The following is a 26,860-nucleotide window of genomic DNA, read 5'->3' on the forward strand; positions in this document are numbered from 1 at the left end:
CGACTGAATTCATCGCACGCGTTCGAACTGGTGTTCGATCTGTGTTCTGTTGATGTGTAAATCGTACCTACACAGCTGAATTCATCGAACGAGTGCCTACCTACCCGTACCTACACAACTGAATTCATCGAACGCGTTCGATCTGATCCGTTAGTGTTCGATCTGTGTTCTGTTGGTATGTAAATCGTACCTACACAACTGAATTCATCGAACGCGTTCGAACTGGTGTTCGATCTGTGTTTTGTTGGTGTATAAATCGTACCTACACAACTGAATTCATCGTACGCGTTCGAACTGGCTCATTTGTGTTCGATCTATGTTCTATTGGTATGGAAATTGTACCTATACAATTCAATAGATCGAGCCCGTTCAAATGGATTAGTCATTGTTCGCGAATGAACTGAACTGAATTGATTGCGCTCATCATGTTGATCCATATTAAAGTAGTTTTTTTTTATAGATTCCTTGAGTGTGTATAAGGCATAGGGTACAATATATGCTGGAGACATTTTTGCTCGTATTACTTTTTTACATGCTAGTTTTTGGTCGGTTTTGCGATGGATTGTGTTGACCAGACAGCAAATGGGCTTAGTGTTTAATGTTTTAAATTATTGGTTTCAATCGCACAATGAGTACCTCTTTGGCTACAGTATGCGTCTATGGCGGGTAAATGAAAAATATAACGAGCATTCTTTGTGAATAAAAACACCATGAAAAAAAGAACGAAAGAATCGTCGTTCGCGTTCGGTTCTTTTTGGTGAGCGAACTAGTTCGTTCGCGTTCGGTGAAAAGAATCGTTTTGCCCATGCCTAGTGAACACGCGGCACACGGTGAACAAGCGATGTACGATGAACGCGGCACTTACGGCGAACGCGCGAATTATGATGAACGTGCAACGTACCGTGAACGTGTGCCCTACGGAGAACGCACTACTTGCCCTGGGTATAATGTATTCGACGAGAGAGGATCGGGCATACCACGTACATCAGGACACTTTATGCGCACAAATTACACTGACCCGCACATGACCGCTCACACTAACACATTCGCACAACAAGCGCCAGCACTGAACACACTTTTAAACCACAGCCAAATAGCAGCCCGCCAAGGGTTTCCACGAGACTTACCGACGTTTTCGGGGTCTGTCGAAGAGTGACTGCGTTTTATCGCGACGTATACACGCACTACTATTGCATCCAACTATACCGACGATGACAATTTAGTGGGACTCCAGCACTGCCTCAAAAGTGCTGAATTAGATACCGTCGGACATTTGCTATTGTTTCCAGATGGGTTGAAGGAAGTGATGAGCACTTTGCGAGCTCGCTACGGCCGACCGGACTTGATAGTAGATCGAGCGGTTGAGAGCGTCAAAAAGCTGCCTGCGCCTAGGATGGAGAGGCTCGACACGATAGTCGAATTTGGGTTCGCTGTTAAAAGGTTGATTGCGACCGTACAAGTGTCGGGACTGCTCGACTATATGTATGACGTGGTGCTCCTGAAGGAACTGATGAAGAAGTTGCCACCCATGCTATGTATTGAATGGGCACGGCTGAAGAAACGGTCACGTGATGTTAATGTGCTCCAATTTGGGCGGTGGATTTGCGAGTTGGCTGACGATCTGTGCGCGGTCATCGATATGCCCGACAGACTTGAACGAACGGAGAGGAGTGTCCCTCCCCTCGGAACAGCAATCAGCGATATTTGCCACATCGAACGACGGTCGGGATCAATCAGCTTGCAACAGGTCACCATAACGCATACTGTAACACAACCGTCGTGCAAGAGGACTGCCTGCCTTATTCGCCGACTAGTGACTCTCTGCTTTTGTCGTGCATATTATGTAGGCAGTGTGAATCTCTTTGTAAATGTGTGAAATTCTTAAGAACGTCGGTAGCAGCGAGAAGGGCATTTATAAACGAGAGGAAACTCTGCCGCAAGTGCCTGCGATATCACTATGGCAGGTGTCCCGTCACGAACGCGTGCGGCGTTGACGGATGCAACCTCCTTCATCACGCGCTTCTGCACCAGGACGATGGCCTCCCCGGAAGTTCCGAGACGTCAGCACATGAAACAAAAGGTATTCGTATTAATACTCATTCGGGAACTAACGAAAGCGTCTTATTGAAATACGTTCCAGTTGTACTCCACGGACCGAAAGCAAAAATCGAAACTTACGCTTTTCTCGATGACGGTTCCACGTCGACCTTCATGGACCACGAGCTGGTAGACGAACTTGGTTTGAAGGGAACACCACATCCGCTATGCGTCCAATGGACCGGTGACGTCACACGTCAAGAGAAAAATTCTGTTTGTCTAGCGGTACGCATTTCGGGGAAGCAAACTTCGACAGCGATATACGAACTTTCAGCCGTCCGCACAGTTCGCAAACTAGCTCTTCCCAAGCAGTCCATGAATGTGTCCCAGCTTGTTAAAAGATACGCATATCTGTAGGGTCTGCCCTTGGAGTCTTATGCTAACGCGGAGCCGCGCTTGTTGATTGGCGTAGATAATTGTAGTATGGGACAATCTCTGAGGAGTGTAGAGGGGAGACGTGACGAGCCAATCGCCTCGAAAACCCGCTTGGGTTGGGTGTTGGGGGGACCATGTTCAGTGGCCACCAATACGCCGGGATCTACTCTGCCTTCCTTTCACATATGTGTGTGCAATGAGCCTGACGATGGTCTTACTGCTGCGGTAAAGAACATTTCGCCCTGGAATCGATCGGCATCGATAAGACAGTGCGCTTAAGAGAATCCAAAGAAAACAAACAGGCTCTCACGTTGATGGAACGGAAGACGAAATTTGACGGTAATCGCTACGAAACCGGCCTCCTTTGGCGATATGACGACATCACGCTGCCTTGCAACAGATCTGACGCGTTAAAGCGGTATGTATGCCTACAACGAAAATTAAAAAAATGATCCCATGGTAGCAAAGGCAGTACGAGAAAAAATGGCAGATTACAAGGAAAAAGGATACATCAGACGCCTAACCGACGATGAACTGAACGAGAGAAGTAATAAAGATTGGTACCTGCCCATCTTCCCGGTTGTCAATCCTAATAAACCAGGAAAGATTCGAATGGTGTTCGACGCGGCGGCAAAGGTACGTGGGTTTTTTTTTTTTAAATTCATTTCTTTTCCCCGGTCCCGACATGTTAGCCGGGCTACTCCCGGTACTCTTCAAGTTAAGAGAATTTCGAGTAGGAATCGTGGGCGACATCCGAGAAATGTTTCATAGAGTGAACATTAGCAAGGAAGACCAACGGAGCCAGATGATATTTTGGGAAGGCGACGATCCATACTCAGATCCGGATGTTTACATCGTCACCGTGATGACATTTGGAGCGTCATGTTCACCGAGCGCCGCACAATACGTCAAGAATCTTAACGCAGACAGATTTAAAGCCGAATACCCTCGAGCCGTGGGAAGCATAAAAGATGAACATTACGTCGATGACATGTTGGCAAGCGTGGTATCAGAAGAAGAAGCTAGTGAATTAGCAAAAACGGTCCGCTACATCCACGCTTGCGGAGGGTTTGAAATACGTAACTGGGTCTCGAACTCACCGATGGTCGTAGCATCACTACAAGAGACGCCAGGAAATGAAAAGAATGTCAACATGGGAAGCGGTACGACTACTGAGAAGGTGCTAGGAATGTGGTGGGATACTTCGTTGGACGCGTTCACCTTCAGATTATCCCCTAAGTATCATCTCGATCTGCTAATGGGAAAAAAGCCAGCAACGAAGCGTGAGATGCACTCAAATGAGTCTATACGACCCGATGGGCCTGCTAGGACACTTTATAATGTTCCTAAAGGTCCTCCTTCAAGAAGTATGGCGCGGCGGATACAGTTGGTTACAGATTACAGATCAGGTACTAGACGGGCAGGTAGAGGAGAAATGGACAACGTGGCTGCGAGTGCTACCTGAGGTCGAAAAAGTATTTATCCCTAGGTGCTACCGATACACTTGTTCAACACGATCCGATGTACAATTGCACGTACTATGCGACGCGAGCGAAAACGGAACAGCCGCAGTAGCCTATCTGCGTTTCGAAGAAGATGGAAAGATCGAATGTGCTCTCGTTGGGTCTAAAACACGCGTGGCACCACTAAGATTCTTATCTATTCTCAGACTCGAGCTACAAGCAGCGGTCATCGGAGCCAGATTAGCTAACACCATTTGTCAAAGCCACAGGATATCTGTAAATCGGACGATCTTCTGGACAGATTCCCGTAATGTGTTAAGCTGGCTACAGTCCGATTCTCGCCGATACCACCAGTTTGTAGCGTTCCGTATTGGTGAACTCTGTTAGAGATTGTAATTTGAGTTTATTAGTTCGAATTAGTTCGAATTCGAAATTCGAACTAAATTTAGAGATAGGAAATGAATTCATAGGCATAGATAAGGATACAGAATGAACTAAAATGAATTATGTAATGAACTCTTGACAATTGAATATACAGTAGCAACCGGACATTTGAACGAGTTGCATTCATTTTTCTAACCGGCACAAGTTTTTGGAATTATCGGGAAAGAAAACGAGTTTTACCACGTAGCCGAACATTCGTGAGGTTTTCTCACATTTTTGGTCCTTCGAACCGGATACGTGCGTGCTAAGTGTTTTCTTTCGCTCTGCATCAAGAGCAACGGCAAATTCGGAACGCTCCGCATCACGAGCACGGTGCAAGTCATCATTCGCGCCATTTCGAATTCTCGCGCTCGTTCAAGTTCATTAGCCCTGCAGCAAGGGCATCGGTCGAATTTTCGTGATCGTGAATCGTGGTTTATTTTTCCCGCGTAAATTCGAATTGCTACAGTTTCGTGAACGTTCATATCGCGTTATCGACATTATCGTGAAAATCTGACGGAAGCTAAGATGGACAAGAAGATAAAATCTGCTCAGCACAAAAAACTCGTCGCAGTGGAAAACATTAAGGCGCTGGAGCGCTTTAAGCAGAACTTCAAACCCGAAAATGTAGGTGAAATCCCGGAGGTTATGGAGGGTTTGGAGCAACACAGACATGACTTTTTTGCCGCGGTGGCAAAGCTGGAAGAGTATGACGACACCAGTGATGCGATTCAAGCCTGTATTACTGACAGGAACGATATGGAAGAGCGCTGCCGGCGGTTAAAATCGTTCCTTAGAGAAAACCAGCGGAAGGAAGCCAATTCGCTCAACGACTCCTTATTGGCAAACTCAACCCTAGCGTTTGGACGGCCAAATACATCAAACATTCGTTTTCCCAAAATCGAATTACCAACGTTCGACGGTGATTCGACAAAGTGGTTATCATTCCGCGATCGCTTTGTCGCGATGATTGACGCAAGTGTCGAGCTGCCGCCAATTGCAAAACTGCAGTACTTACTTTCGTCCCTGAAAGGTGACGCTGCGGTTCCCTTCGAACATGTTACTCTGACCACGGAAAACTATTCTGTTACCTGGGCTGCGCTGCTTAAGCGATACGACAACTCACGGATGCTCATTCGCGAGTACTGGCGACGGCTACATTTCCTACCTGCGATTGCAACAGAAAGTGTCGATGGTTTGACGTCGTTGGTAGATGAATTCGTGCGATATGTGAATGGGTTGCAGAAGCTACATGAACCTGTCGACTCATGGGACACGCCTTTGTCCAACATGTTGCTGATGAAGCTGGACAATGAGACCATTCTGGCGTGGGAAAGACATTCTGTGCATAAGAAAAAGGACAAGTACAGCGAGTTGATCGAATTCCTGCAAGACCGAATTCGAATCCTAAAATCGAGCCAGAGTATCTCGTGCGATCGGATTGTGGCTCCGATCAAGGTGGCCGGGGCACATCGGCCCACCGCACCACGGCGGTCGGTAACCAACGCTGCTTCTGTGCAAAGGAATACTCCCGTTTCATCGACCAGTCAACAAGTGACCTGTCCATTGCAGTGTGCAGATCATCACCTGGTTCGAAATCGCCCGGTATTTTTAGCCAAAAATACTCAGGAGCGGCGAGAAATCGCACGGTCAAAAGGTTTGTGCTGGAATTGTCTCAGTTGTTCCCATCAAGTGAGATCGTGCAAATCCGAGTATTCTTGCCGTTCGTGCAAGGAACGGCATCATACGCTGCTTCATCAACCACCACAACAACCTACAGTCGCTTTGTCAGCCCAATCAGATGATGATATGGTGTTTCTCGAGACGGCTATTGTGTTCATCGTAGACGATTATGGAGAGAAACATGAGGCACGGGCGCTTTTGGATTCGGGCTCTATGTCCAACTTCATTTCGGATACGTTAGCTCGGAAGCTCATGACACCTCGAGCGAGAGTTAATGTATCAGTGTCTGGCATCGGAACTTCAAGGCAGCAGATAAAGGGTTCGACCACGGCGATCGTTCGTTTAAGGAACCTTCAATTCACCACCCCATTGGAGTTTCTGATCCTGGATACACCCTCGGCGGACATTCCCACCTCACCACTCAACGTGTCTTCGTGGAACATCCCGGATGTAACGCTAGCAGACCCCACGTATCACATCCCAGGCAAGGTCGATGTGGTCATCGGTGGCGATACGTTCTGGGAGCTGCATACCGGACGCAAGCAATCTCTCGGTTCGGGTCTGCCATGGCTGGTAGAAACGCAGTTTGGATGGGCGGTAGCAGGAAACACTACGCATTCGTCTCAACAACATCGGGTATGTAATATGGCAACGAGCGACAGTCCGTTGGAAGCCATATTGACGCGGTTCTGGGAGAGCGACACCATCTTCGACGAGCCCGCTCTATCTCTGGAGGAAGACATGTGTGAACGTCATTTCATCTCTACTACAACCAGAGACCCATCTGGCAGGTATGTCGTACGTTTACCACAAATTCCTAATACGAATATCGTTTTAGGAGAATCGAAAGCAATCGCTGATCGTCGTCTCCTAGCGGTGGAACGGCGGCTTAAGTATAACCCTGCAATGAAGGAGGAGTATAGTAAATTCATGTCGGAGTATGAGCGCGTAGGGCACATGAAACAACTCACCGAGCCGGTGGACGATTCGTGTGAACACTACTATCTCCCTCATCACGCGGTGCTTAAGGAATCGAGCACAACCACCAAGGTCAGGGTAGTCTTTGACGCGTCGTGCAAGACAGCTTCTGGCTACTCCTTGAACGACAAACTCCTGGTTGGGCTGGTGATCCAAGACGATCTGTTTACCATCATCGTTCGTTTCCGGTCTCACGCAGTCGCACTCTCAGCAGACGTTGAGAAAATGTATCGCCAAATTCTCCACGATTCTCGCGACACTGATTACCTGCGCATTCGGTATAGAAGAAACACCGCAGAGCCGATTCAGACGTTCCAACTACAAACAGTAACATATGGCACGTCTTGCGCACCCTTCCTAGCAACAAGAACGCTAAAGCAGATCGCTCTCGATCACAAGATGCAATACCCCCGAGCAGTGGATCCTGTATTGCACGATTTTTATGTGGATGACCTGCTAACGGGAACAGACGAGTTGGCAGATGCAATTGAAATGCAAAGGCAGATTTCCGAGATGCTCAAGCAGGCTGGATTCGTGTTGAAGAAGTGGGTATCGAACGTACCCGAAGCACTAATCGGCAGTCCTTCAGAAGACCTTGCCATCCTTCCTACTCATGCATGGCAAGATCCCCAATTTGTATCGACGCTTGGTCTGGTTTGGGAGCCAGCAGTTGATATGCTGCGATATCGGATCGATCTACCAACTGCTGCGACGATGTTGACAAAGAGGCTAGCTTTGTCCTACATCGCCAAAATCTTTGACCCGCTGGGCTTGCTTAGTCCAACCATTATCATCGCTAAGCTCTTTATGCAACAGCTGTGGAAGTTGCAGGAAAACGGGAAGCCGTGGGATTGGGATCGTGAGCTACCATCACATCTCCAAAGGGAATGGACGGCATTTCATTCCAAGCTGCATTCACTTCGGGAAGCGCGCATTCCGCGTTACACTTCAATTCGGCAAGCAACAAACGTGCAGCTACACATTTTCGCGGATGCTTCTCAGGTGGCATATGGTGCTTGCTGTTACGTCAGGGCAGAAAACGATTCGACAACATCGGTGCAGCTGTTGGCAGCTAAGTCTAAAGTAGTATCGTTGTCGAACACACATTCTATAGCGAGACTCGAGCTTTGTGCAGCGCGGTTGGCAACGCAACTGTTCCGGAAGGTCAGTCAGTCCCTCAACGGTGAATACGATGCTTTCGCTTGGACTGATTCCATGACCGTGCTACATTGGCTCAATTCAGCACCACGGAGGTGGAAGCCTTTCGTTGCCAACAGGGTGGCACAAATTCAAGGAGAAACCCGGATCAAGTGCTGGAGGCATGTTCCTGGTGTAGACAACCCAGCAGACGATGCATCGCGAGGTCTACTACTAGACAAATTGCAATCCTGTGAACGATGGTGGCATGGGCCACATTGGTTGAGCAGCAAACGGGAAGAATGGCCTATAAGAGAACCTGCAATTGAAGAAACGGCATCAATAGAAGAAGAACGGGTTACACAATCACGAATAGTTGCAATGTCGATGGAGGACGATTTCAACAATAAGCTATTTGTACGGTTTTCAACCTACCTCAAACTTCGTCGAACCATGGCGTATTGTTTACGTTTCGTGCAATGCATGAGGACACCGAAACCCGCAATTACGTCACCGACAGCCAAGGGTCATGCTTCGATTCAGGACATGATTATATTGATTGCACCTCCATCTCGAGACGAACTCATCCAAGCTGAGCTGCAGTTGTGTCGGTTAGCTCAGCAAGATTCATTTGCGGACGAGTTAAAAACGGTCAAAACCGGCAAGGATGTACCGCGCAATTCGAAGCTGAAATGGTTGTCCCCCTTTATTGATGAGGCGGGAATCCTGCGTGTTGGTGGCCGGCTTCACAACGCACAAATAGCAGAATACACGAAGCATCCTATACTTCTTTCTGCAAAACACCCACTCGCTGCATTGTTGGCAGTCGCGTATCACCAGAAGTATATGCACACCGGTCCGGAACACTTGTTATCCATACTTCGTGAACGCTTCTGGATAATCGGTGGCCGTAATTTGACGAAGTTGGTTTTCCATCGGTGTCACAAGTGTTTCAAGGCCAAACCTACACTGGTACAACAATCCGTTGCAGATCTTCCGACATCAAGGGTTACACCCACGATACCGTTTGCTGTCAGTGGTGTGGACTATTGCGGTCCGGTATTGCTGAAGTCGCCTGTTCGCAATAGAAGTCCCTCCAAGGCATACATCGCCATCTTCGTGTGCTTTGCAACACGAGCGGTCCACATTGAGTTGGTGAATGATCTCACTACGGCGGCATTTTTGGCAGCACTAAGGCGCTTCGTGGCTCGCAGAGGCAAAATCGCGGAACTGCATTCGGATAATGCTACTACGTTTAAGGGGGCTGCACACGAACTTCATCGCCTCTACGAGATGTTTAAGTGCAGCAATAGCGAACGCATCGAAATCTTCAACTGGTGTGCCAATGAAGAAATTCAGTGGAAGTTTATTCCCCTCGAGCGCCACACTTCGGAGGACTGTGGGAGGCTGCTGTACGATCCGCTAAACAGCACCTAATTCGCACGATAGGAAGTACGAGCCTCACTCAGGAGGGAATGGTAACATTGCTAGGGCAGGTCGAACAATGCTTAAATTCAAGACCCCTGATTCCGCTTTCTAGTGAGCCATCGGACACGCAACCGCTCACTCCGGGTCATTTTTTGGTAGGGTCGAACATGCTGGCGTTGCCACAAGTTGATAGGAGTCAGGTGTCAGGCAATAGATTGAAGGAGTTTGATTTGGTGCAAAAGCATATGCAGCATATATGGTCGCGTTGGTATCCGGAATACTTGCAGCAGCTTCAGGCCCGGGCCAAACGCTTAATAGTTCCACCAGTGTCGCTAGAAGAAGGGCAATTGGTAATCATAAAGGAAGACAATATACCACCTACCTTGTGGCCAATGGGTAGAATAACACGATTGCACCCAGGAAAGGACGGCGTTGTTAGAGTCGTAACACTTCGTACAGCTGCAGGAAAGGAGATAGTACGCGCAGCAGCTAGATTGGCAATCCTTCCAAATCCAAACGTATGTGAAGACAATTAACCTCGAACACCAAAGTTAGGAGGCGATCAGCGCGAAGCACATGCGTAATGTAAACAACCACACCGCACATACACACGACACGATACACGAAGTGACAGATCGACACTTACAACTTGTACAACACAACACCACACTTGCACAACATTTGCTATCTCTGAGGCGAAGTTAGACCGAGATACTTCTTCATTTTCTTATTATTTTTTTTCAATTGTATTTTCTGAATGTTTTAAAGAAATACTTTCTTTGGCGGTCGGAATGTTAGAGATTGTAATTTGAATTTATTAGTTCGAATTAGTTCGAATTCGAAATTCGAACTAAATTTAGAGATAGGAAATGAATTCATAGGCATAGATAAGGATACAGAATGAACTAAAATGAATTATGTAATGAACTCTTGACAATTGAATATACAGTAGCAACCGGACATTTGAACGAGTCGCATTCATTTTTCTAACCGGCACAAGTTTTTGGAATTATCGGGAAAGAAAACGAGTTTTACCACGTAGCCGAACATTCGTGAGGTTTTCTCACAAACTCCTTGAATTGACAAACGTCGAGCAATGGAGTTCCACCGACGAAGCTTAACGTTGCGAAAGACGGCACTAAGTGGACTCAAGTCCCGGACCTATCACAGAGCAGTCGATGGTTTCGTGGACCCCCCTTTCTTTGGAAATCGGAGCCAGAGTGGCCAGCAAATGACACACCTGCGAAAGATACGATGGAAGAAATAAGGAAGCAAGTAAGTGTTCACCGCATTATTGAACAATTTATCCTGTTCGATCGTTTCTCCAAGTGGAAGCGCGTCCTATTTTCGATTGGTTTTGTCATCCGCTTCGTCATGAACACACGACGTTGCTTAGCTAAGGACGCCGCAAGAAAGGGACCACTCGTTCAGGAGGAGCTGGCAGAAGCGGAAGCCGCCCTTGATCGAGCCATTCAGCGTGAAGCTTATGCGCGTGAGATCGAGTGTCTTCGCAGACCGAGCGGGAAAACTCACCCATGGAAGAAAGCGATTGATAAAAATAGCCCTATCTATAAACACTCTCCCATAGTCGACAGTCGCAGAGTTCTTAGACTCGGGGACGCCTTTCCGAGTGCGCAGACATTGACGAACAAACTCGCACTCCGATCATTCTTCCTGGCAACCACCGCGGTACGTATTTGCTGATGCAGGAGTACCACGAAAAATACAAGCACGGCAACCACAGTACTGTGATAAGCGAATTGCGGTCGAAATACTACATACCCAGATTACTAGGAGAATATCGTCGAGTAAGAAGATTGTGCCAATGGTGCAAGGTGAAAAACGCGCGTCCAGATCCTCCACGGATGGGAAATATACCTCGACAACGTTTGGCGATTGGTCGGCTATCCTTCTCATTCACAGGTGTGGACTATTTCGGGCCGTTCCTCGTAGTAGTCGGGACGCGAGTAGAGAAACGTTGGGGCGTGATATTCACCTGCCTAACGACCAGAGCTGTACACCTAGAGATAGCACATTCCCTCAACACAGCGTCGTGCATTATGGCTATCCGTAGGTTTATAGCCAGGCGCGGATCACCGCTAGAGATCTCCACGATTCTCGCGACACTGATTACCTGCGCATTCGGTATAGAAGAAACACCGCAGAGCCGATTCAGACGTTCCAACTACAAACAGTAACATATGGCACGTCTTGCGCACCCTTCCTAGCAACAAGAACGCTAAAGCAGATCGCTCTCGATCACAAGATGCAATACCCCCGAGCAGTGGATCCTGTATTGCACGATTTTTATGTGGATGACCTGCTAACGGGAACAGACGAGTTGGCAGATGCAATTGAAATGCAAAGGCAGATTTCCGAGATGCTCAAGCAGGCTGGATTCGTGTTGAAGAAGTGGGTATCGAACGTACCCGAAGCACTAATCGGCAGTCCTTCAGAAGACCTTGCCATCCTTCCTACTCATGCATGGCAAGATCCCCAATTTGTATCGACGCTTGGTCTGGTTTGGGAGCCAGCAGTTGATATGCTGCGATATCGGATCGATCTACCAACTGCTGCGACGATGTTGACAAAGAGGCTAGCTTTGTCCTACATCGCCAAAATCTTTGACCCGCTGGGCTTGCTTAGTCCAACCATTATCATCGCTAAGCTCTTTATGCAACAGCTGTGGAAGTTGCAGGAAAACGGGAAGCCGTGGGATTGGGATCGTGAGCTACCATCACATCTCCAAAGGGAATGGACGGCATTTCATTCCAAGCTGCATTCACTTCGGGAAGCGCGCATTCCGCGTTACACTTCAATTCGGCAAGCAACAAACGTGCAGCTACACATTTTCGCGGATGCTTCTCAGGTGGCATATGGTGCTTGCTGTTACGTCAGGGCAGAAAACGATTCGACAACATCGGTGCAGCTGTTGGCAGCTAAGTCTAAAGTAGTATCGTTGTCGAACACACATTCTATAGCGAGACTCGAGCTTTGTGCAGCGCGGTTGGCAACGCAACTGTTCCGGAAGGTCAGTCAGTCCCTCAACGGTGAATACGATGCTTTCGCTTGGACTGATTCCATGACCGTGCTACATTGGCTCAATTCAGCACCACGGAGGTGGAAGCCTTTCGTTGCCAACAGGGTGGCACAAATTCAAGGAGAAACCCGGATCAAGTGCTGGAGGCATGTTCCTGGTGTAGACAACCCAGCAGACGATGCATCGCGAGGTCTACTACTAGACAAATTGCAATCCTGTGAACGATGGTGGCATGGGCCACATTGGTTGAGCAGCAAACGGGAAGAATGGCCTATAAGAGAACCTGCAATTGAAGAAACGGCATCAATAGAAGAAGAACGGGTTACACAATCACGAATAGTTGCAATGTCGATGGAGGACGATTTCAACAATAAGCTATTTGCACGGTTTTCAACCTACCTCAAACTTCGTCGAACCATGGCGTATTGTTTACGTTTCGTGCAATGCATGAGGACACCGAAACCCGCAATTACGTCACCGACAGCCAAGGGTCATGCTTCGATTCAGGACATGATTATATTGATTGCACCTCCATCTCGAGACGAACTCATCCAAGCTGAGCTGCAGTTGTGTCGGTTAGCTCAGCAAGATTCATTTGCGGACGAGTTAAAACGGTCAAAACCGGCAAGGATGTACCGCGCAATTCGAAGCTGAAATGGTTGTCCCCCTTTATTGATGAGGCGGGAATCCTGCGTGTTGGTGGCCGGCTTCACAACGCACAAATAGCAGAATACACGAAGCATCCTATACTTCTTTCTGCAAAACACCCACTCGCTGCATTGTTGGCAGTCGCGTATCACCAGAAGTATATGCACACCGGTCCGGAACACTTGTTATCCATACTTCGTGAACGCTTCTGGATAATCGGTGGCCGTAATTTGACGAAGTTGGTTTTCCATCGGTGTCACAAGTGTTTCAAGGCCAAACCTACACTGGTACAACAATCCGTTGCAGATCTTCCGACATCAAGGGTTACACCCACGATACCGTTTGCTGTCAGTGGTGTGGACTATTGCGGTCCGGTATTGCTGAAGTCGCCTGTTCGCAATAGAAGTCCCTCCAAGGCATACATCGCCATCTTCGTGTGCTTTGCAACACGAGCGGTCCACATTGAGTTGGTGAATGATCTCACTACGGCGGCATTTTTGGCAGCACTAAGGCGCTTCGTGGCTCGCAGAGGCAAAATCGCGGAACTGCATTCGGATAATGCTACTACGTTTAAGGGGGCTGCACACGAACTTCATCGCCTCTACGAGATGTTTAAGTGCAGCAATAGCGAACGCATCGAAATCTTCAACTGGTGTGCCAATGAAGAAATTCAGTGGAAGTTTATTCCCCTCGAGCGCCACACTTCGGAGGACTGTGGGAGGCTGCTGTACGATCCGCTAAACAGCACCTAATTCGCACGATAGGAAGTACGAGCCTCACTCAGGAGGGAATGGTAACATTGCTAGGGCAGGTCGAACAATGCTTAAATTCAAGACCCCTGATTCCGCTTTCTAGTGAGCCATCGGACACGCAACCGCTCACTCCGGGTCATTTTTGGTAGGGTCGAACATGCTGGCGTTGCCACAAGTTGATAGGAGTCAGGTGTCAGGCAATAGATTGAAGGAGTTTGATTTGGTGCAAAAGCATATGCAGCATATATGGTCGCGTTGGTATCCGGAATACTTGCAGCAGCTTCAGGCCCGGGCCAAACGCTTAATAGTTCCACCAGTGTCGCTAGAAGAAGGGCAATTGGTAATCATAAAGGAAGACAATATACCACCTACCTTGTGGCCAATGGGTAGAATAACACGATTGCACCCAGGAAAGGACGGCGTTGTTAGAGTCGTAACACTTCGTACAGCTGCAGGAAAGGAGATAGTACGCGCAGCAGCTAGATTGGCAATCCTTCCAAATCCAAACGTATGTGAAGACAATTAACCTCGAACACCAAAGTTAGGAGGCGATCAGCGCGAAGCACATGCGTAATGTAAACAACCACACCGCACATACACACGACACGATACACGAAGTGACAGATCGACACTTACAACTTGTACAACACAACACCACACTTGCACAACATTTGCTATCTCTGAGGCGAAGTTAGACCGAGATACTTCTTCATTTTCTTATTATTTTTTTTCAATTGTATTTTCTGAATGTTTTAAAGAAATACTTTCTTTGGCGGCCGGAATGTTAGAGATTGTAATTTGAATTTATTAGTTCGAATTAGTTCGAATTCGAAATTCGAACTAAATTTAGAGATAGGAAATGAATTCATAGGCATAGATAAGGATACAGAATGAACTAAAATGAATTATGTAATGAACTCTTGACAATTGAATATACAGTAGCAACCGGACATTTGAACGAGTCGCATTCATTTTTCTAACCGGCACAAGTTTTTGGAATTATCGGGAAAGAAAACGAGTTTTACCACGTAGCCGAACATTCGTGAGGTTTTCACAAACTCCTTGAATTGACAAACGTCGAGCAATGGAGTTCCACCGACGAAGCTTAACGTTGCGAAAGACGGCACTAAGTGGACTCAAGTCCCGGACCTATCACAGAGCAGTCGATGGTTTCGTGGACCCCCCTTTCTTTGGAAATCGGAGCCAGAGTGGCCAGCAAATGACACACCTGCGAAAGATACGATGGAAGAAATAAGGAAGCAAGTAAGTGTTCACCGCATTATTGAACAATTTATCCTGTTCGATCGTTTCTCCAAGTGGAAGCGCGTCCTATTTTCGATTGGTTTTGTCATCCGCTTCGTCATGAACACACGACGTTGCTTAGCTAAGGACGCCGCAAGAAAGGGACCACTCGTTCAGGAGGAGCTGGCAGAAGCGGAAGCCGCCCTTGATCGAGCCATTCAGCGTGAAGCTTATGCGCGTGAGATCGAGTGTCTTCGCAGACCGAGCGGGAAAACTCACCCATGGAAGAAAGCGATTGATAAAAATAGCCCTATCTATAAACACTCTCCCATAGTCGACAGTCGCAGAGTTCTTAGACTCGGGGACGCCTTTCCGAGTGCGCAGACATTGACGAACAAACTCGCACTCCGATCATTCTTCCTGGCAACCACCGCGGTACGTATTTGCTGATGCAGGAGTACCACGAAAAATACAAGCACGGCAACCACAGTACTGTGATAAGCGAATTGCGGTCGAAATACTACATACCCAGATTACTAGGAGAATATCGTCGAGTAAGAAGATTGTGCCAATGGTGCAAGGTGAAAACGCGCGTCCAGATCCTCCACGGATGGGAAATATACCTCGACAACGTTTGGCGATTGGTCGGCTATCCTTCTCATTCACAGGTGTGGACTATTTCGGGCCGTTCCTCGTAGTAGTCGGGACGCGAGTAGAGAAACGTTGGGGCGTGATATTCACCTGCCTAACGACCAGAGCTGTACACCTAGAGATAGCACATTCCCTCAACACAGCGTCGTGCATTATGGCTATCCGTAGGTTTATAGCCAGGCGCGGATCACCGCTAGAGATCTCCACGATTCTCGCGACACTGATTACCTGCGCATTCGGTATAGAAGAAACACCGCAGAGCCGATTCAGACGTTCCAACTACAAACAGTAACATATGGCACGTCTTGCGCACCCTTCCTAGCAACAAGAACGCTAAAGCAGATCGCTCTCGATCACAAGATGCAATACCCCCGAGCAGTGGATCCTGTATTGCACGATTTTTATGTGGATGACCTGCTAACGGGAACAGACGAGTTGGCAGATGCAATTGAAATGCAAAGGCAGATTTCCGAGATGCTCAAGCAGGCTGGATTCGTGTTGAAGAAGTGGGTATCGAACGTACCCGAAGCACTAATCGGCAGTCCTTCAGAAGACCTTGCCATCCTTCCTACTCATGCATGGCAAGATCCCCAATTTGTATCGACGCTTGGTCTGGTTTGGGAGCCAGCAGTTGATATGCTGCGATATCGGATCGATCTACCAACTGCTGCGACGATGTTGACAAAGAGGCTAGCTTTGTCCTACATCGCCAAAATCTTTGACCCGCTGGGCTTGCTTAGTCCAACCATTATCATCGCTAAGCTCTTTATGCAACAGCTGTGGAAGTTGCAGGAAAACGGGAAGCCGTGGGATTGGGATCGTGAGCTACCATCACATCTCCAAAGGGAATGGACGGCATTTCATTCCAAGCTGCATTCACTTCGGGAAGCGCGCATTCCGCGTTACACTTCAATTCGGCAAGCAACAAACGTGCAGCTACACATTTTCGCGGATGCTTCTCAGGTGGCATATGGTGCTTGCTGTTACGTCAGGGCAGAAAACGATTCGACAACATCGGTGCAGCTGTTGGCAGCTAAGTCTAAAGTAGTATCGTTGTCGAACACACATTCTATAGCGAGACTCGAGCTTTGTGCAGCGCGGTTGGCAACGCAACTGTTCCGGAAGGTCAGTCAGTCCCTCAACGGTGAATACGATGCTTTCGCTTGGACTGATTCCATGACCGTGCTACATTGGCTCAATTCAGCACCACGGAGGTGGAAGCCTTTCGTTGCCAACAGGGTGGCACAAATTCAAGGAGAAACCCGGATCAAGTGCTGGAGGCATGTTCCTGGTGTAGACAACCCAGCAGACGATGCATCGCGAGGTCTACTACTAGACAAATTGCAATCCTGTGAACGATGGTGGCATGGGCCACATTGGTTGAGCAGCAAACGGGAAGAATGGCCTATAAGAGAACCTGCAATTGAAGAAACGGCATCAATAGAAGAAGAACGGGTTACACAATCACGAATAGTTGCAATGTCGATGGAGGACGATTTCAACAATAAGCTATTTGCACGGTTTTCAACCTACCTCAAACTTCGTCGAACCATGGCGTATTGTTTACGTTTCGTGCAATGCATGAGGACACCGAAACCCGCAATTACGTCACCGACAGCCAAGGGTCATGCTTCGATTCAGGACATGATTATATTGATTGCACCTCCATCTCGAGACGAACTCATCCAAGCTGAGCTGCAGTTGTGTCGGTTAGCTCAGCAAGATTCATTTGCGGACGAGTTAAAAACGGTCAAAACCGGCAAGGATGTACCGCGCAATTCGAAGCTGAAATGGTTGTCCCCCTTTATTGATGAGGCGGGAATCCTGCGTGTTGGTGGCCGGCTTCACAACGCACAAATAGCAGAATACACGAAGCATCCTATACTTCTTTCTGCAAAACACCCACTCGCTGCATTGTTGGCAGTCGCGTATCACCAGAAGTATATGCACACCGGTCCGGAACACTTGTTATCCATACTTCGTGAACGCTTCTGGATAATCGGTGGCCGTAATTTGACGAAGTTGGTTTTCCATCGGTGTCACAAGTGTTTCAAGGCCAAACCTACACTGGTACAACAATCCGTTGCAGATCTTCCGACATCAAGGGTTACACCCACGATACCGTTTGCTGTCAGTGGTGTGGACTATTGCGGTCCGGTATTGCTGAAGTCGCCTGTTCGCAATAGAAGTCCCTCCAAGGCATACATCGCCATCTTCGTGTGCTTTGCAACACGAGCGGTCCACATTGAGTTGGTGAATGATCTCACTACGGCGGCATTTTTGGCAGCACTAAGGCGCTTCGTGGCTCGCAGAGGCAAAATCGCGGAACTGCATTCGGATAATGCTACTACGTTTAAGGGGGCTGCACACGAACTTCATCGCCTCTACGAGATGTTTAAGTGCAGCAATAGCGAACGCATCGAAATCTTCAACTGGTGTGCCAATGAAGAAATTCAGTGGAAGTTTATTCCCCCTCGAGCGCCACACTTCGGAGGACTGTGGGAGGCTGCTGTACGATCCGCTAAACAGCACCTAATTCGCACGATAGGAAGTACGAGCCTCACTCAGGAGGGAATGGTAACATTGCTAGGGCAGGTCGAACAATGCTTAAATTCAAGACCCCTGATTCCGCTTTCTAGTGAGCCATCGGACACGCAACCGCTCACTCCGGGTCATTTTTTGGTAGGGTCGAACATGCTGGCGTTGCCACAAGTTGATAGGAGTCAGGTGTCAGGCAATAGATTGAAGGAGTTTGATTTGGTGCAAAAGCATATGCAGCATATATGGTCGCGTTGGTATCCGGAATACTTGCAGCAGCTTCAGGCCCGGGCCAAACGCTTAATAGTTCCACCAGTGTCGCTAGAAGAAGGGCAATTGGTAATCATAAAGGAAGACAATATACCACCTACCTTGTGGCCAATGGGTAGAATAACACGATTGCACCCAGGAAAGGACGGCGTTGTTAGAGTCGTAACACTTCGTACAGCTGCAGGAAAGGAGATAGTACGCGCAGCAGCTAGATTGGCAATCCTTCCAAATCCAAACGTATGTGAAGACAATTAACCTCGAACACCAAAGTTAGGAGGCGATCAGCGCGAAGCACATGCGTAATGTAAACAACCACACCGCACATACACACGACACGATACACGAAGTGACAGATCGACACTTACAACTTGTACAACACAACACCACACTTGCACAACATTTGCTATCTCTGAGGCGAAGTTAGACCGAGATACTTCTTCATTTTCTTATTATTTTTTTTCAATTGTATTTTCTGAATGTTTTAAAGAAATACTTTCTTTGGCGGCCGGAATGTTAGAGATTGTAATTTGAATTTATTAGTTCGAATTAGTTCGAATTCGAAATTCGAACTAAATTTAGAGATAGGAAATGAATTCATAGGCATAGATAAGGATACAGAATGAACTAAAATGAATTATGTAATGAACTCTTGACAATTGAATATACAGTAGCAACCGGACATTTGAACGAGTCGCATTCATTTTTCTAACCGGCACAAGTTTTTGGAATTATCGGGAAAGAAAACGAGTTTTACCACGTAGCCGAACATTCGTGAGGTTTTCTCACAAACTCCTTGAATTGACAAACGTCGAGCAATGGAGTTCCACCGACGAAGCTTAACGTTGCGAAAGACGGCACTAAGTGGACTCAAGTCCCGGACCTATCACAGAGCAGTCGATGGTTTCGTGGACCCCCCTTTCTTTGGAAATCGGAGCCAGAGTGGCCAGCAAATGACACACCTGCGAAAGATACGATGGAAGAAATAAGGAAGCAAGTAAGTGTTCACCGCATTATTGAACAATTTATCCTGTTCGATCGTTTCTCCAAGTGGAAGCGCGTCCTATTTTCGATTGGTTTTGTCATCCGCTTCGTCATGAACACACGACGTTGCTTAGCTAAGGACGCCGCAAGAAAGGGACCACTCGTTCAGGAGGAGCTGGCAGAAGCGGAAGCCGCCCTTGATCGAGCCATTCAGCGTGAAGCTTATGCGCGTGAGATCGAGTGTCTTCGCAGACCGAGCGGGAAAACTCACCCATGGAAGAAAGCGATTGATAAAAATAGCCCTATCTATAAACACTCTCCCATAGTCGACAGTCGCAGAGTTCTTAGACTCGGGGGACGCCTTTCCGAGTGCGCAGACATTGACGAACAAACTCGCACTCCGATCATTCTTCCTGGCAACCACCGCGGTACGTATTTGCTGATGCAGGAGTACCACGAAAAATACAAGCACGGCAACCACAGTACTGTGATAAGCGAATTGCGGTCGAAATACTACATACCCAGATTACTAGGAGAATATCGTCGAGTAAGAAGATTGTGCCAATGGTGCAAGGTGAAAAATGCGCGTCCAGATCCTCCACGGATGGGAAATATACCTCGACAACGTTTGGCGATTGGTCGGCTATCCTTCTCATTCACAGGTGTGGACTATTTCGGGCCGTTCCTCGTAGTAGTCGGGACGCGAGTAGAGAAACGTTGGGGCGTGATATTCACCTGCCTAACGACCAGAGCTGTACACCTAGAGATAGCACATTCCCTCAACACAGCGTCGTGCATTATGGCTATCCGTAGGTTTATAGCCAGGCGCGGATCACCGCTAGAGATCATCAGTGACCGAGGGACCAACTTCGTCGGAGCGTCGCGTGAACTGGATGAGGCGCTGAAACTGGTCGACCATGAGAAGCTGATGGTTGAGTTTTGCGGACCGAACCTGAAGAAAGGTTCAAGGAACCCGCCGGGAGTCCCACATTTCGGAAGGTGCTGGGAGCGGCTCGTTCGTTCAGTAAAAACGGTGCTGGGCAAACTCGACCTGCCACGGCGACTGACAGACGAGGTACTTGGTTCAACATTCACAGAGATAGAGATTATTCTTAATTCCAGACCGTTGACGTATGTGCCACTGGATAACGAGATGTCCGGACCGATCACCCCAAACCACCTGGTATTGGGGAGTTCGAACGGAAGCAAACCACCTATTCCGCCGTGTGAGGGACCAGCCGCCGTGCAATCGGGTTGGAAAGCTGCTCAACTAAATGCCGATATATTCTGGAGAAAGTGGGTGGTCGAGTACTTACCAACGCTAACTCGTAGGACGAAGTGGTTCCAGCCGGTGCAATCTATCCAGGAAGGGGACATCGTGATCGTAGTCGATAACACCCTCCCTCGCAACTCTTGGCCCAAAGGACGTGTGACCTCTGTCGTACATGCTAAGGACGGGCAAGTTAGGCAGGCCACCGCTGTTATGGGTGGCGGAACGTACCTACCGCGGAACGTACGTACCTGCGAAAAAAACCTGCGCACAAAATAGCCGTTTTAGATTTAGCAAAGGAAATAGTACTTACCACAAAACCGCAGACTGTGTTACGGGAATAATCGATCGCGACCACGTTTTCCATAGCGGAAAGTAAACAAGGCTGACAGTTGAAATAGCAGCGAGACGACAATACAAGCGATCTAGATCAAAAGCGTCTCGCTCGGGGGACAATGTTGTAACCGTTGTAGGGTTCCGCCGAACTGTCAGCCAAGCGCATCGCGGATAGGACAAAAAATAGTTGAAATAGGGAACGAACGGAAGTTTCTGCCCCTTTCAGTAAAACGAATTCACCGAGAGAACAAGCCACAAAACGCCTAAAATAAAAACTATTTTTTTGGCACCACGCCTAAGCCTAAAAAATTCGGTTTTTGTTAGTTTCTAACAACGACCCTCCAAAGAGTATTTCATATTGACTGTGGAAACGAATAAACATGATGCTGAACATGCAAAATAAACTCTTAAGGAGCTAAAATTAGACCTGCAAGGGAAAGGGAGAAAAATATGATAGAAGCTATTTACCTGAAATATAATGATATCTTTTGCATATAAACCGATCAATTGAGTACAACCAAATTACTACAACCTAACCACAGCCTAACTTTTTCTTTTTTTCCACAGCTCTAATTATATTATTTCATATGGATTTTTTTTTCTCTTGACACCACCGTCTCAATTGCTCGAATTTTTCACTTTTTAGTGGTTGAGATTTTACTGACTATGGGGGCCTTCACGATTCTAGTTAGTTTTTTGTATGGAGTTTGACAGTTGGAGGCTGAAAACATGTAAACAATCCATACAAAACCAAACAAAAAACTAGCCTGCGATTTTCAGTCTAGATTATTCAGTCTAGTTCTTCTTCTTCAGTCTAGATTCTCCACAAAGCTAGAATTAGATTCGAACACCTGCTCGAAAACACGGTGTTGTTTACAGTTATCCGAAGGTTCATTAAAGAGATCAGGTGATGGAATCTAGAATCAAAGTGTATGTAGTCCAGGTGGTCTCATAGCATTTTTTCATAACCAATTTTGAACATCACTTTTTGACAGAACGAATGAAAAGTTTTGCTCCATCGAGCTTTCTGGAGGCTTGACGAATACTCAAAACACTCTTGCAATCTTCATTCAGAAGCAGAAGCGATAAAAATCAGCCTTCTAGATTGATACACCTTGGGATAAGCGCACCTGTATATTATACTCAATTTGATAGCTGCTCGAAAACTGCTATATAATGCAAACAGCTGACAGGCTGAAATTTCTGCCTACGAATTTAAAACGGAAAGGGCTCTTATATTTTATTTTCTACTTCGTGCTCCTTCGTCATTCGGCATCTAACCTTATGCTAGTACAGTGTGTGTGTGTGGGTGTGTGTCTTATGTTTATACAGAGGGATCGATATTTTATATATATATATATATATATATATATATATATATATATATATATATATATATATATATATATATATATATCTCTCTCGCTATATATATATATATATATATATATATATATATATATATATATATATATATATATAGCGAGAGAGATAGAGAGAGATGAGTGAGCGAGAGATGATATGATGGCTATAAAAACGGGAGCATTTGAGGAATGAAGTGCTGATCGCGACTCTAAATGAAGAGGCTTTTCTGTGTGTGAAAGCATTGACGCTAGACGCGATGTGAAAACGCCGATCCTGATGTCGTACGTTTCATTAAGGATCATTCGTAGTATTTTGTTAAGGCTTGCTTGAAGTTTGTTAAGGTAGGTTTTAGCACAGTCTTTCCAGACCGGGATTGCATATGTAATAGCTGGTAAGATGATGCATTTGTAAATTGCAATTTTGTTATCCTGGGAGAGTTTGGATCTTCGGTTGATCAACGGATAGAGTTTTCTAACAAAGATGGTGTTTTTTGTTATTAAATTTTGAACATGGTCGCGAAAGAGTAGCTTCTGATCAAACGTTATTTCTAGGTAATTTACTGTCTTCGTCCATCTAATAGGAGTGTCTTCTATTTTAACCATATGACCTGTTGGTCTAAGGAGGTGGACCGCATTTTGTGTTGAAAGTTGATGGCTTGAGTTTTACTTTCATTTAACTTTAATATCCAATCCGGAACGTATTGGAATATGATATTTATACATTTCTGTGCTCTATTTTTGAGTTCTAATATGGTTCTGCCTTTGACTGCAATGGCAGTGTCATCCGCAAAAAAAAAAAAAATAGATGGCAGAAATGTGGGAGAGATGGTAGGTCTGAAAGATAAATAGTGAATAGAATGGGAGCCAAGATGCTTCCTTGGGGGACTCTATCTGGGACGCTGGTAATACCAGAGGTTTGTTTCTTTAAGGTGACTCGGAAAGTCCTTTGCTATAGATAGCTCTGTACAATTTTGACAATGTAAGATGGAAGCCCCATGTTGACCATTTTATAGAGCAGGCCATCATGCCAGACATTGTCAAAGGCTTTTTCAAAATCCAACAAGATGACGGCCGTGGATCTTGAATCTCTCTTGTTGTTTGTTATGGTGTTTCGTAGACGTATTAACTGATGAATTGTAGAATGTCCTGATCGGAACCCAAACTGTTCAGGCGAAAGGATGCATAACTCTTCGATTGCATCTTTTAGCCGCCAATAAATAATTCTCTCAAAGAGCTTGCTTAAAGCTGCCAGCAAGCTAATGGGCCTGTAGCTCTCTGGTAATGTCGGATCTTTTCCAGGATTTAGGACGGGTATAACCTTTCCGCATTTCCAACAGTCTGGAAAGTAGCCAAGTTCCATTCATTTCGTGAACACATTAGCCAGTAGTTCGATTGCGCAGGTGTGAAGCCGTTTAAGAAGGATGTTAAATATGGAATCAAAACCTGGTGCTTTCATGTTTATTAGGCTTTTACACGCAAATTTAATTTCATTGACTGTTGTTCTGGTTTCGGATGGGGTGGATCCCATAGGCTGATCAAGATCAAGAACTGTGGACGAGACCAATGGTTCATGTCGGCTGTTGATGTTTTCACCGATGTGATGTGCGATGGCGAATTGCTTCGCGAGTGAGTCGGTTTTTTCAGCAGATGATATAAGCGTTTGCCCATTAACTACAAAGGGGGGGACTGGTTTGGGTTTCGTCTTGCAGACTTTAGCAATCTTCCAGAAAGCATTTGAGCGTGGATCAAGTTTTCCAAGATGATCACCAAAGTTCTTGTTACTTATTTCAGCAACTCTGTATGAGTTTATTCTGCCCAGCATCGCCGCTTGCTGTTTTAGAATGAAATCGCCCGATCATTGATGACGTCGTCTCAGATCATTTCTTTTAGTGATCAAGTTCTTTGTTTCTGGATCAAGTTTTATGAAATTGGTTTTAGTTATAACGGTAGGTACGCATTCGTTTTCAGCGGTCTTAATAGCATATTCCAGATTTATTATGGCATTATCAACATCTTTCCTTGTCTGCACATCCGTGGTTAGTATATAAAGATCAGCCACTTGATCAAAACGTTGCCAGTCCACTTGCTGAAAATTGTTGCGTTTTATTGGTGGTATGATAGTTGCACAGCAATCAATTTCAGCTAGTACTGGGAAATGGTCCGAATTTAGAGCATCGATAGTTTTAGGTTTACTTATAGTAATGTTTGTAAGGAAAAAGTCCATTATACTCGGGCTACCACGATTTGGGATGTGGGTGAAACTATCTGGGTAGGCGAAAGTAAACCTTCTGTTCGAGCAGCTACGCGAATCGTGCAGATTTGAACTGCGGATCGGATCACATCCGCGCCCGTTCATATACACATCTCTATCGATCTTAAATTAATAAATAGAAGGCAAAAAGGCTTTTTCCCTCTCTTCTTCACCAGCAATTTATCACAACGGCTTCGGTAATTATTAGCAGCAAAAATCAAAGAAAGAAAAGGAAACTTTATCCGAAAACTATTCGCGACGAAACATTGGTGCCGTGACCAGGATTGTGCCAATATCCTTAATATTCGCAATTTTTTCGATAAAGTGCTAAACACCTTTGCCTTTCACTGCCCGACCGTTACACTGCACTTTACACTACACTCGCGTACACGATAATCGCAGTTTTAGTAAGATGCCAGCTCAACCGTTTATTTTGTCGTCGAGACGAACGATTTTGATTGCCATTTTGACCCGTTATGAAGAGTTTCTTCAAAACTACCAGCCCGATAAGGATTCTATCGAGGTGGAAGCCCGTATGGCCAAATTTGACCAAATATGCAAGGATTTGGATCGTCTTCAACAGCAGCTGGAGGACAGTGCAACCACTGCTGAGGAAATGACACACAATGCCGCCCTTAGGGAGGATTTTGAACGGCGCTTGATTCGCGTTCAATCGGCATTGAAGGCGAAATATAGGGAAATTCCGCGCAGCGAAGTGTCGCAGCAAGGAGCCGGTAGGAGCCCGCTACAAGGCGTAAAACTGCCCACCATCGCTCTGCCGGAGTTTGACGGCGATTATATGCAATGGCTGACCTTTAGGGATACCTTTGAGTGCTTGATACATGATAATGTTGATTTGCCGCCAATACAAAAATTTCATTATCTGCCCTTAAAGGTGAAGTAGCGCAAGTGATCGAGGCCATTACAATAAGCGCCTCCAGCTATGAATTAGCTTGGAAAACACTCACTGAGCGATATTCGAATGAATATCTACTGAAAAAACGCCACTTGCAAGCGATGTTCGGCATCACACCAGCGAAGAGGGAAAGTGCGACAACCCTGCACCAGTTAGTGGTCGAGTTTGAGCGTCACAAAAAAAAAACTTTAATTCACTTGGGAGAGAAAACTGACGGCTGGAGCAGCATATTAGAGCATTTACTTTGCACAAAATTGCCCTCTAACACATTGCGCGATTGGGAAGAATTTGCTTCGACCAATGACAATCCGAGCTACGATTCGTTGATTGCCTTTTTGCACCACCGTATGCGCGTACTCGAGACGCTATTGGTAAACAAACACGAACCATCACCTATAGAAGCACCGATACCACCAAGACGCACTAATGTTCCGCGCACTGCTAGTTTTGCTACCACTGACCGCGATGTTAATAAATGACCGTTGTGCAATATGCCGCACACCATAACAAAATGCCAGCGATTTAATGCCATGAATCCTGCCCAGCGGTATCGCAAGGTACTTGATGCCCGATTGTGTTTAAATTGTCTGCGAGACAATCACCGTGCCCGCGATTGCTCCTCACAGTACAAGTGTCGTCATTGCAACTTGGCGCATCACATAATGATTCACACTGAAAGCACTCCAGGCACATCTTCCACTACATTTCCAATGCTAGCTGCGCAAGATGAGCCTTCACACACACCACACGCCACTGATGATCACACGGCTAACATACAACGCAGCTACGCAGCTGCACTAAAACAAGCACCATCACAAATATTACTACAAACTGCACTTCTAAATGTAACCGATGCACACGGCATCCTGCATCCTGTGCGTGCACTCTTAGACAGCGCATCACAACCCATTTTGATGAGCAATCGCCTTGCTCAGAGGTTGGCTTTGAAAGGTAGCACGGTTAACATAACCCTCAAAGGAGCAGGACTATCCACCAGAACGGTGAGGTGGTCGGTTC

The 26,860-nt window shown here is 46.6% G+C and overlaps 1 protein-coding gene across 1 annotated transcript; it reads left to right on the forward strand.

The window, feature by feature from the left end:
- Nucleotides 1-4,886: 4,886 nt before the first annotated feature.
- LOC120905744 lies at nt 4,887-9,593 on the forward strand. The gene has a single exon (XM_040316788.1). It carries the CDS (start codon nt 4,887-4,889, stop codon nt 9,591-9,593), a length of 4,707 nt encoding a protein of 1,568 aa, XP_040172722.1.
- The last annotated feature ends 17,267 nt before the right edge of the window (nt 9,594-26,860 follow it).

Source organism: Anopheles arabiensis, chromosome X (genome assembly GCF_016920715.1).
Source record: "Anopheles arabiensis isolate DONGOLA chromosome X, AaraD3, whole genome shotgun sequence".
NCBI lineage: Eukaryota > Metazoa > Arthropoda > Insecta > Diptera > Culicidae > Anopheles > Anopheles arabiensis.

Bases quoted from the DNA above. Each gene is read 5' to 3' on its own strand.
- LOC120905744 (XM_040316788.1), top strand. From the start codon at position 4,887: ATGGACAAGAAGATAAAATCTGCTCAGCACAAAAAACTCGTCGCAGTG.